This window comes from Chelonoidis abingdonii, chromosome 2 (assembly GCF_003597395.2).
Source record: "Chelonoidis abingdonii isolate Lonesome George chromosome 2, CheloAbing_2.0, whole genome shotgun sequence".
In the NCBI taxonomy this organism is placed as follows: domain Eukaryota; kingdom Metazoa; phylum Chordata; order Testudines; family Testudinidae; genus Chelonoidis; species Chelonoidis abingdonii.
The window spans coordinates 50,495,838-50,508,577 of record NC_133770.1 but is presented as its reverse complement, the minus strand read 5'-3'; the positions used below and the strand labels follow the sequence as shown (position 1 = coordinate 50,508,577).

Below are 12,740 nucleotides of genomic sequence, written 5' to 3'. Positions count from 1 at the left end.
TGAAGGGCTACTTAGGGATCTAAGGCAAAATCAGTACTTGGGCCTGCTGGTGAGGCAGGGGGCTGGACTCAGTCACCTTTCAGGATCCCTTCCAGCTCTGTGAGATAGCTATAACTCCACGTATTATTTTTGTACTGTTAACTACACTTCCCAGGATTCCCCGCGCTGGGCCGGAAGAGCCCCGCACGCGGAGGGACTGCATTACCCAGAGGGCTGTGGGGCAGCGATGTCGTGGCGTTTGGGCTGGTTGGTGACTGAGGAGGGCCCGGAAGTCGGGGCTTGGCCGCTGACGCGCAGAGCCGCTTCCTCAGCGGGTGGGGAGCCGGTCCCCTACCCCTCCCGCCGCGGGGATGAGGCGCGCTGGGCTGGGTAAGCGGGCAGCGGCGGTGGGAGGGGCCCGGGCTTTTCAGGGCAGAGCGGGTCGGACTCGGGAACCGGGAGTCGGGGGGTGACCGGAGGAGGGTCCGGGCCGAGCAAGGGGGTGGAAACGGTACGTGACTCGTTTTTGCGGCCTCCTTACCCGTGGCCTGAGCTAGTCTCTGGCTAAACCCCGGCCCGGGGTTGCACCCTCTGTGAAGTAAGCGGCACTGAGGGGAGGCTGCAGAAGGGAGACGCCATCCCAGTGCTGAGCTACTGCTCAGGGGAAGCCCTGGGGGTCCTTTTCTTTCCACTTCGCTGATCGTAGTTCATCAGACTCACAGCAGTGCGGCTGCTGCTTTCCTTTATCCCCCTGGATTGAATGTTGTCGTCGTTTCAGAGCTTCCGTCAATACCCTTGGGCAAGCAATTGTTCTTTACAGAACGTGGGAGGTCTGAGTCATTTCAGGGCCCATATGTAAATCTGTGGTAGAGAGCATCCTCCACCCTGCTGTTGCTGACAGAAAGTGAAAGAAGATACATTTAAAATACTATTAGTACTAAGCTCATGGACTCTGTTTTAGAGACGTGACTTGAAAAATGTATTTGTAAATTTATATGTAGCTGTTTCTTGCCTTTCATTTCCTGCCTGAAGACAGGCTACTTCTGCAGCTGGCATCAAACTTTCAGATGTGTCTAGAGTCTGGCTTGGAAATAACCCTTTAAATGTTGGGTAACAAGAATGTTGGCCACTGGAAGTATTATGTAAAAGGGAGTATGGGAAGTTATGAACATGTTGCTGTCTGGGGCAGGCACTTTTACTGGTACAGCGCATTGCAGTTAAGTCCTTTCACTGCTGTGTAAGGTTGGGATTTTCCCCACAATGGTGGGAAAAAGTTAAGTAAATGAGAAGAAACATAGTCCAAATTGACAAAACCGTAATTATGTAAATAAAATACAAGAATAAAATAATGAATTACTCAGTCTACTAAGTAGTTAGGATCTATTAGTTTTGACCAAACCATTCGGAATGTAGTAAAACAGACTCTGTTACATAGGCTGTGTTTACACTACAGATCCTAGGGCGGGATAGCCCACTAGGGTAGACCCAGCAGTGCCAACAAATGTGAATTTTGCAGGTATAAAAACACCACTTCCCTTCATGATCTTACCTTTGCCAAGAGGAGCCACCTTCTATTGGCATAGCTGCGTATACGCTGGGGGGGTTGTCGGCAGAGCTATGTCACCAAGTGTGTAGTTTTTATCCTTACACTCTTGACTGAAATCACTATGCTAGTATAAAATTTAAGTTTTGATAAGGCCTTAGACTGTAAGTTCTTTGGGCCAGTAGATGATCTTTGTGTTTCTGTCGTGAGTAGCACAACAGAGCCCTGATTGCTGACTGGAGACCTTAGGCTATGTCTACACTACACACTGTGTAGGGTATGTGTAGCTACATGGTGCAGTGAAAAGCAGGCTTTGTCCATACTGCAGTGTGTAGCTACATGTCAGTGAAAGACTTCAGCAGGTCCCCAAGCCTTTCATTGCAGTGAGAAAAGGCTCTGGCAGAGGGAGCCTGAGCTGTTCCCCACTGCTGGAGTCTTTACCTGTAGTGGGGCGTTGCCAGAGCCTTTTGCTGCTGCTGGAGCCTTCCCCTGCTGCCAAAATCCTTATCTGCAGCAGGGCAAAGTTCCAGCAACACCTTTCCTTCAGGTGGCAAAGGGCTCCAGCAGCAGGGAGTTGTCAGAGCCTTTTCCTGCTGCCTCCCCTTTGCTGCAGTCCTTGCCTGAAGTGAGGAAAGGTTCTAGATGTGGGGAGTTGCTGGAACCTTTCCCTGCTGCCTCCCCTTGCCAGAGTCTTTACCCACTGCTGGTGTTTTTTCTTGTGGCAGGGAAAGGGGAAGTCTCCAGCTGGGAAGCAGTGGGACAGTGCATGACTAAAAAGAGCTATGTAGACAGGAAGGCATGGCTTGGGCAAGTAAAGAGCCGTGTAGGATATGTATCTGAGTTCATACCTTGACCGTTCAGGCATGTCTGTACTCTACTCACCTAAGCTGTGCCTCGCTGTCTACACTGCTATTTAAACCTGTACTGAGATTGGGGGGCCACCTTAGTACATACTCTACACGCTGTCAAAAGAAGCATATAGTGCAAATACGGCCTTAGATACTACTGAAATACCAACAATATTTTTTTAAATGTACAGAATTCAGCTGCTCTAGGACTATTATTTTATTTCCAGTCTTCCATTATGATTAAGGCTATGATTTAATCATAGGTATTTTATAGTAAAAGTCATATACAGGTCATGGGCAGGAAACAAAAAATCACGACCTGTGACCTGTCCATGACTTGTATCATAAATACCCCCTGTTGAATCTTGGAGGTGGGGGAGCCTGCAGCACCAGCAGTCAGGGCAGGGAAGTGCTGGGGGGCCGCCAACCTGTAGCTGCTCCAGTCGCCCCCGGGGACCGCTGCTCAGGTGGCCCCCAGGGGCCAGCTGCAGCAGCCACCGCTCGAGTGGTCCCTAGGGCCAACTGCCTGGGGCTGCCAGAGCAGCAGCCGGTGCAGCTGGCTCTGGGGTTGGGACTACTCTAGCAGCAGCTGGCTGCGGGGCCACTCCCGCAGCAGCCTGTGTGACTGTCCCCAGGGCTGCCTGTGCAGCTGGCCCTGGGGTCAGCCATGCTGGCCACTGCAGAAGTCATAGAGGTCTCAGGAAGTCAAGGAATCTGTGACTTCCATGACCTCCATGACAAACACAGAGCATTAATTATGATGCAATTGCATGATACAACGTATTCTGCAAACAAGATTTGGGGTAGAAATCTTGATCTTTACTTTTAAATGCTAGGAGAAAAAAATCTATTAATCTATCAGCCATGTTTCTGATGCTTTGTGCTTGGGATCAGTCATGTTAGTTAAGTAATAGGTTCCATAGCTGCTTCTGAATTCTTTCAGGTTTTTTTTGTGGAGGTCTAGTTCTTTAATTAAATCAAGTTAGATTTCCACTGAAGGAATGGTCAGCTTGTAGCATCAGATCGCTCCAAATAAACCTTCTAGTTGCTTTTTTAAAATAAAATGTTTAGTGCCTTTCCCTATGGTTGTCTGATCAGGGTGGATTTGATTTAAATCACTAGTCAGGAAGACTCAATTTAATCATGGATTTCTACATAAAAGTGCATTCTTGTTGGCTGTTATAACCTTAATACATATTCTTCACAGCTCAGAGATAGATGTAGGTTACAGTTTTAGAAGGTACACACTATTTTGAAAACTTTTCAAATTAGTTTTACAGCTATATCAGAAAATGAATGATTCTTTGATTATTTAATTTACCAAAGGTAACTGAAACATATGTATGAAGTCATTGAGAGGTGAACTATCTCCAGTTCAACAGGTTAATCAATATTTGGAGGATTTTCTTGCCATACCGAATTAGGAGGAGAACATCACCAGACAGACATCTAAATTGTTTTATTTAACTAAAACAACAACATTAAGTATTCTGGATTTTTTCTTCAACAGCAAACATAATATTTTAACAAAACAAGCATATATCCCTGGAATAGCTCAGTGGTTTGAGCGTTGGCCTGCTAAACCCAGGGTTGTGAGTTCAATCCTTGAGCGGGCCATTTAGGGATGTGGGGCAAAATCTGTCTGGGGATTTGTCCTGCTCTGAGCAGTGGGTTGGACTAGATGATCTCCTGAGGTCCCTTCCAGCCCTGGTATTTCTATGACTTCTCACATTTATCTCCAGACTTCTTCTCCTTGTCCAGATCTATGCCACCCCCAATGATCTTCTATTCATTGAATTTTTTGAAACTTTGCAGTTTTAGAGAGAGTTAAGGGATTGTCTGTGTGTACACAGATTTGCAGAGAACAATAGAGTTGAGGTCTGTTAGTTCTCACCTCTATATATTTATTTATTTACAAACATCTTTGCTGTTAACAGGCATATTACCTCTGGAGACACAAATCCACAGTTTGAGAACTGCAAGACTAAGCATCTCTGATGGTATCTTCTAAACTGAGCACTGAGTCCCATTGGATAGATAGAAAGATTAACCTAAATAATCTATATAGAAGCCTGTGGAACCCTGTAAAATAGTGTCCCTAATCCATGAACTGTTGGAACTCGTTTACAAAACTTTTCTTAATCATTACATGAATATATTGTCTCATGCTATAGAATTAGAATTTATAATCCCTGTTCCATGATGAGATATCTTTGAGCTGCAGTGTATCTTAATTAAAATTATCTTTTAGATAGGTTTTTTCCTCAAAAAGCATTTTATAAAAAAAAAATCTGATTCTTTTATTTCTTTTAAAAAAAAATCATTGTTTTTTATCCACCCTGTCTCTGATCAAAAGTCATGCTTTTAAAAAAGTTTATGCTCATTATACATTTTAACATTTATGGTAGTTGGGTGCAAATATAGATACTGTTCCTGAATTCCACAGTCTTTGGGAAGTTTGGGCATCCTCATCTTTTGGTCAACCAACCATGGTGTTGATGGTGATAGTAAAAGAATTTTTCGAGCTTCCACAATACCTTCTAGGATTGGTAGAAATTAATACTTCATCAACAAGATTTCTCTTGTGACCCATGCATCAGACGTTTAGGATTAATTCAGACAGTGTTCTTTGATTTTCTGTTCAGACATGGGATCAGTATTAAATGGGAACATACTTTCCCTGAATGGATGTTTGTACCCATTCGTGGGTCATATTAGACCATTGATGTCAAAGTAATTAAAATATAGGGGTTGTTACCAGCTCACTCTATAATATTGATTCTTCTAATTTTTCCCCTTTCTTCACTTGCAAGACCTGCAAATTTAAATATGTCTGGATGGGTATACTAAGGTTGAAGTGCTTCAGACACTTCTTCTAATTGCTCATTTTGTGGTACACTGAAGGTAGTGTTCAGCGTAAAAAGGAGGTTGCAAATTGATAAAATTCAGTGCCTTGCTTTTCAGTGTTTTCTATAGTATTTGCCATCTTTTTGGTACCAGACTAACAGACTGTTCCTGAATGAAACTGATGTTGAAAAGCTATTAGAAGGCCAGACAAAGTGACTTAAATTGATCATGTGGCTACATCGCTATTACGATGGCATTAAAAAATGTCCAACTTGCTTAGAGTTATTAAACTTTGTGCTCTATTATTTCAGTAGATGGTTTCAGTCAATAGAATATTTGATCTGAAAGAATCCAAAAAAAACCCACCAAAAAACAATTTTTTGTGCACTCTGAGATGAGTGTGAATCCTGTATCTTCCTAGTTCACAACTCTTACATTTTATTTTAGGAGAAATCTGTTTTATTTAGTCTATTCAGTTTCTACTTTCCTACCCAGTCCCCCTCACATTGAGGCACATTGAGAGAGGTTGTCTAGGTAAATTCTTCTATTCTTATAAATACTTACAATTTCTAGAATTTCTGCCATTGCTTCCAGCCACCTGTCCCTTCTTTAGCTGCCTATCACACAGTGGTGCTTACTGCATACTGCTTATTACCATAATGACAGCACACAGTGTTGTGGGACACTACACACATGGCATTGATTTTTCTTAAACTTCAAAAGTCTGCCCTTTGTACTTCTTCCATACCTGTCTGACAACCCCATTCCCACATGAAGTTGTGGTTTATGTAAATATGGGGTTTGCTTATTAAAAAGGCTGGGAATGCTTGTTCCATTTGTAAAAGACTGCCTTTTGCAATGACTTTTGATGTATAACTACTTGACTTTGGCTCCAAGCTACAGATTATCAAAGTCCATTGTAAACACATCCCTACTATAATATTCACTTAGTAATGAATACCATAAGGTTACTTCAGTTATAACCTCATATTTTGCACATGCTTGTAACTCTGTGAAAAAGTTCATTTTGAGCCAACTTTCCATACTTGGTCTTAATCCAAATCTGACTGGAAAAAAAGTAAAAGGAAAAAGATCAATTGTCCCATTTTTCAGTAACATGATAATAAAATGGAAGTTTTCCAGTTCATTCATCCTAACTGAAAACTTGTCATCAAGCCAACTTGTGAAAAAAAAATAATTATTCTGCATCTGTCAAAACAAAACAAAACCACCCAATAAACAAAAAAAACACCTTGGCATTATGGAATATCATAAATCCATAATATCAGTTATCTTGTTTTCCTGTGTGTGCCTTTACTGTATATGGTACAGTGTGAAATAAGTCAAGAGATATCAATGCATTATTCTAGTTTTGTAGATATGACTGCTCTGTCACCTCTCTCTCAAAACCTTTTCAAAGATGAACTGAGAGAATTAATTTGTCGGGGAGATTCAAACAGTTTTAGTGTGATTTGAAATTTTTAGCTACTCATGATAAATGATGATAACTAGATTGCTAGCTGAAAGTAAATACAATCTCTACTCTAAAGATTAGGAGGTTTTTTGTTTTGTTGTTCCTGTTTTACTTCATCATTCTCCTTCCCAATCCTGGAAACTCAGGCTTTTACCCAGCCACCTCCCTTGATATGTCTTCTACTTCTGGCCCGCTTCACCTTGCTATTCCTCTTAGCCTGCAAAGCTAGACTGCTTTTGCTTTGAGTGGTGGGTGATGTGTGTGTGTGTGTGGAGGGGAGAGAATGCAGGAATCCTGGTGCATCTCTCTCTCAGTATGCTGTTTAGCTGCTGGTTAGACAGTCCCTTTATTAGAGGTGGGAGAGGGTGAGCATAGTAAGCTGATGATTTTGGCACTGACTCTCCTATACTGGTCAGTCATCTGCCAGTTGACAGTCTGGGTAGCAGCTCTGAAGCTCCTTCATCCACCTAGTAGATGACTTGCCAAGTGCAGCATCCCACCGCAAGGCAGGGGCCTCTTGCTGGTAGACACATGAGTAAACCTCTGATTATGCAGCCTGTATGTTAATCCTTTTCCCTTTTTATAAACTAAAGGGGCATTAAAATCTGTTTCTAATATAACAGGCTACGATGTAAACATTCCAAAGTCAAAACTATGAAGAGTCTTACTCAGTAACCTTAACTCCTACATTCCACGTATGGCATAATTAGGAATGTGTACCTTAATATACAATGGACTCAGTGCTACTTTCAGGTATGCTTTTACCGTTCAGGCTGTCTTCCGTGGAGAATACAAAAATTTACTGTATCTGAGGGCAAAATTGGGTCATGATATATGATTTAGTTAAATCAAGGTTACCAAAGAACCTTTTAATTTCCCGATTTCTGAATTGAAAGCTAAACTCAATGTTCTAAATGTCTGAGAGAATTTGTATATGTTAACAATGTCTCTTACTCATTCCTGAGGATTTTGCAGGGATGCACAAGGAAATGCATTTGTAACCATAAATGGACTGGGACCCCTGTGATACTGTATTTGCTTGGATGATATTTCCTGTCTGTAAACCTGATTTACTAGTGTGTTTTTTTTTTTGTTTGTTTTTTGTTTTTTTTTAAGGTGAAGGAGCAGCTACTGGTAACTATGGCTATACCAATAGTGGGTATAGTGTACACGAAGAAGAAAATGAAAGGTTAACTGAAAGTCTGCGTACAAAAGTCTCTGCCATAAAATCAGTAAGTATGTAATTATAGTGGTATCATCACTTGGAGTGAATTAGGTGCACAAAATCTTATGAACCAGTGAAGCAGGAATAGAGTAAAAGTTTACAATGTAAATTGAATACAAAAAAAGAATATTGCCAGTCAAAAAGCGCAGTGCATTCATTCGTGTAGGTGATTTCCTCTCTAATTAGATTTTAGCTCCAGCTGTCCTTTTTGGCTAATCATGAAGCTCCTTGCCTGTTGAGGACAGCGGAGTCTATACCTACTGCTTATTCTCAACTCTAGGAGTCAGCATTTCCTCGAGTATGAATCACACTGGCCAGGGAAGCTAGAAGCCTGGGTTTAGCTCAGTAATTGACCTGGCAACCAATCTTTGTTTTTGTTTGTTTGTTTGTTTGTTTCTGTTAACTTAAGGAATTAGATTACTTGTATTTAGCAGAGACCATAGTTGAAGGACAATCAAGTCCTTCAAGTTGAGGTTTGGACAACTTTTACTACATCTATTTATGAATTTATAATATGGAATAGGAAGTAACATCCTGATTTCCTCAAAAGAAGAAACATATTGCCTAGGGAATCTTAACTTGTTCTAGAGACTGAGGACTGTATTTTTAAACCCTTTTCTAACCAAAAACCCGGGAGCCCACTCTACTCAACAAGAAATTTCAGTTTCCAATAGTTAGTCCATTCCAAGCCCTCACTATAGGTGCTATTTCTAGAGATGTGGTGCAAGGCAATGAATTTTACAGACTCAAAGCCCTTAGAATCTTATTGCTCAGACTGTTGCTCATAATTAAGCAATTCAGTTCCAGTTAGACAAGCATAGAGACAGATTAGCTTAAATAAATGCTGTCATCTTAAATCATACTTGAACTAGGGGTTGCATCAAAAGTGGTGGTTGGGGTTTTGAAGTAAAATCACCAAAACACAGTGACTGCTAAGATCTAGTGGAGTGAGCTAAAGGGCAGGAAGGAGAAGCTCTGATTTCTGCTCTCACAGCTTGTCATTCCTAACCACCTTCCCTACTGCTAGCACCATGCGGTACTCCTAATAAGTGCCACTTAGAATCATCTGCACAGTACCCTCATACAAAAACAGCAAAAGACCCATGGGAATGGGATCATGACACACAAAAGTAGGTCATTTGGGTGGCCCTGGGTAGGAAAGTTTGAAATTCTGCTGTCAACATGTCTGTGTTAATAATATTGCAATAAGCTACTCCAGGGTGTGCATTAGTTAGGTGATTGCCATATACTGCAGGTGCACTGAGAGCCAGGAACACACAGTACATTCAGCCATCCAAGCAGTGTACGAATAGCCTGATAACTGCACCCTTGAGTAGCTTATTGCTATGTAAATTTGACCCATATTTTTTAATTTTCTGATAATTCATGCTGTGTTTCCTTCTACTGTGAAGCGTGGTTCTTAGTAAAATGAGAAAAATAGGGAAAAGGCTCTAAACACCTTTGCTCTATTCTGACTATTTGATTCCAGAGTCAGTCTTCATAGAGAACCTAAAAAAAAAATCCAGAGAAAAATGTGTACCATAAAATAATGCCAGTCCTAGGCTGTATATGTTCTTGGCATAAACTAATACAACATAAATGTAGATGCGGTGGTGGCACTATATCACCAGAAGAGGATCTGTGTACATCAGGGAGATGCATTCAGATTAAAATTGCTTTGCTGTAGGGGAATGATGTAAAGTAACAGGTGTCCCAGAGCTGAGGAGCTTATTTATTGCAATTGTGCACAATTTCCTTCCTAGTTATTTTTCTCTAGCCTCTTTCAGAATATAGCATCCATGTTACTATATCTAGAAAAAAATTGGCGATGACAGATACTTCCAAAATGACTCCTCCCAGTATATAATAATCAAATCTGGTTTATATGACTCAAATAATATAAGTAATGGTAATGCTCACTTCTTTTATAGCTTTCCATTGAAATTGGAACAGAAGTTAAAAATCAAAATAAAATGTTATCCGACATGGTAAGTATGTAGCAACTAATCTTATGAATTTTTACAGTGATTTAGACACATGCTTGTTTATAGTTGACATTTTTTATATTAAGTGATGGGACTAAAAATTTATCCCTTATTTTATATCATACCACAAAAATGTTAATTCCTTTATTATAGGAACAAAAGGGAGGAACAGTTCTATCCTCCAAATTGACCATTAGCTACTATTTCTATAGCGGCAGTGCTTCCTCATATAAACACTTTGGCCTTGTCTACGCTACTGGGGTAAGTTGACTTAAGTTACGCTACTCCAGCTATCTGAATAATGTAGCTGGAGTCGATGTAACTTAGGTCGACTTACTGCGGTGTCTACATCGCACTGCATCTCTTACTTTAATTTTCTTGTTCCAGTGGAGTACCAGAGTCAACCGGAGCATGCTCTGTGGTTGATTTAGCGGGTCTTCACTAGACCTCCTGCAGCAGTGTTGATCCCCAGTAAGTGTAGAGATGGCCTTTCTATGAATATAACTTTTAAAGGAGCAGTCAAAATTGGTAGATCCCAGATGAGTTTAATTATTTCTGCTCTATTAAAGCAAACATGCAATAGGAATTAAAGTGTGGCTTTGACAAATCTTTACAGGAGGCATGTCAGAATTGATTTAAAAAAGTGGAGAAGGGAAGCAAAAACAAGAAAATCAGAGAAAATTCGTTACTTGCGCAAGATGTACCTGAAAATAGGTAATCAGATGCAATGGACATAAAGGAGGACTTCTCTTTGTTATAGGCTAGCAAGATGTAACTGCTTGTTCATATTGCTGGTTTGAAATGTTTTTTAATACTCTAAATATAGGAAGAAAAGACAAATGCAAGAAGTGATTGTGAATAGTCCATTGTAGCATGGTATTATTTTCTTAGAATGAGTCTCTGTATGTTCTCTTTTGTAGGACTCTGACTTTGATTCTACGGGTGGATTTCTAGATGCGACTATAGGCAGACTGAAAACACTCTCTAGAGGCAGCCAGACAAAACTATTGTGCTACATGATGCTCTTTGCACTCTTTGTCTTTTTTGTAATTTACTGGATTATTAAACTGAGATGATGCAAATTACATCTAGTTTTTTTTGTGCCACTTAAACAGAATTACAAAATGGTCTTAATTTCTGAGGACAGACCTTAAATTTACATACTCTATTGATAAATATGGTTAAATGGTAATTGTAAATTATATTAGATATCAGTGCATTTGTTATGTATATTTTGTCTTGATGTTTACCATTCCACAAGCTTTCTTATCATATCCCCTGTTTTCTGGGGTTAACAAATGTTATCCACTATCCTGTGCATATATACATCTTGGCTCAAGTTACTTCTTGGGCAAGTATCTTTGGAAATGCAAAACAAACAAACAAATTAAAAACATGCTCTTGCCAGGACAAAATTTGAACCTTTAACTTTGAATTTCCTTTAATGGGTTTCACTTTTTTAATAAAGTAAAAAAAATTATAAACAAAGTAGGGCCTGATCCTGAGCAAGGACCTCAGCATCAGGCTTGTAGCAATTTGCAGATTATAGAAGTATGAAAAAGGCTTGTGCTTTTTTTAAAACAGATTTATTGTAACAGATTAAACCACCTGAAACTACAAGTACAGTACTGTCATACTTGTAACGCTTTGGGTCGGGTTGGCAAGTTTCTATAAGTATCATGGCTTAAAATTTAAAAATGAAATTAAAAAAAAAACAACCCCACACCTTGCAGGTTAAGGAGGAATTAACTGACCTAAACTGGAAGAACATTGGTTAATTCTAATTTGAGACCAAGTAATGCTGATCTACCCTGGGAACTTACAGCGAGATAGCTACGTTTCTCAGCGGTGTGGAAAAATCCACATCCCTGAGACACATAGCTATGCAGGCCTAACCCCTGTTATAGACAGCATTAGGTGGATGGAAGAATTTTTCTGTTGACCTAGCTTCCACCTCTGGGGAGGTGGATTACCTATGCTGACGGGAGAACCCCACAGGTGTGCATAGGTAATGTCCACACTGAAGTGCTATAGTGGCACAGCTCAAGGAACACAGCACATGTAGTCAAGCCCTAAGATGTATTCAATATAATCAAATGCCTTTTGATAGTTTGGGGAACTAGCATGGACAAGATGCAAATATTTGCATAGCATCTTTCCATTATATTTTATATTTAAATACTTAAAACTTACTGATTCTATTGAATCCCTGGGGTTTTTACCCTTCGTACATTTGTCAGCTAATGACCTCTTAAAGCTACTTAGCATTATTTTGAAATGTGAAGCCAGATTTATAAGCTCTTATACTAGAGAGTATTGTGATGCAAGACAGTACTAATTACCTCTTTTGTTAGAGGTACTTTTATTTATTGTTTAAGATTAAGCCTTAGTTTTGGTTATTCATAAAGATAAATTGTTGACTAGCAACTATTACACTGTTAAATGAAGCGTACAAAATAGAAACCATTTTCTAGAGATTGAAGTGTTATCTAAAAGAAAACTATGCCCTGCCTAAATTTTCTAGACTCACTATTAATGCAGTATGTTGCCATGACTTGTAGTACTCTACCCCATTACAAAATGTAAAAAATAAAGCATGTCTGTGGTATATTTCTTAGCCATATGGATTTGTTCCTGGAAATAGATTGCAGGTTTGTTCCATCTTATGTAATTTTTCCTAGCATAAAATGCGAAGAGGTTTTTCAAAAGTGCTGATTTTAAAGTGCTGATGTTAGAATCAGTATTCAGTATTTTAAACGGCAGCATTTAATGATGCAACTACCCTTGTTTGGAAAACAAATAATTTAAACAACTGGCTAACTGAGGTGCATTCTGAATA

General features: G+C 39.9%; 1 protein-coding gene across 1 annotated transcript; it reads left to right on the top strand.

The window, feature by feature from the left end:
• Nucleotides 1–207: 207 nt before the first annotated feature.
• BET1 (Bet1 golgi vesicular membrane trafficking protein) lies at nt 208–12,511 on the top strand. The gene is made up of 4 exons (XM_032785373.2): nt 208–369; nt 7,808–7,923; nt 9,848–9,904; nt 10,822–12,511. The coding sequence occupies exons 1-4, from the start codon at nt 351–353 to the stop codon at nt 10,975–10,977; spliced, it is 348 nt and encodes a 115-aa protein (XP_032641264.1). The 5' UTR covers nt 208–350; the 3' UTR covers nt 10,978–12,511.
• The last annotated feature ends 229 nt before the right edge of the window (nt 12,512–12,740 follow it).

Bases quoted from the DNA above. Each gene is read 5' to 3' on its own strand.
- BET1 (XM_032785373.2), top strand. The intron at 7,924-9,847 runs GTAAGTATGTAA...CTTCTTTTATAG, and splicing joins AAGTCTCTGCCATAAAATCA to CTTTCCATTGAAATTGGAAC. The intron at 9,905-10,821 runs GTAAGTATGTAG...TCTCTTTTGTAG, and splicing joins ATAAAATGTTATCCGACATG to GACTCTGACTTTGATTCTAC.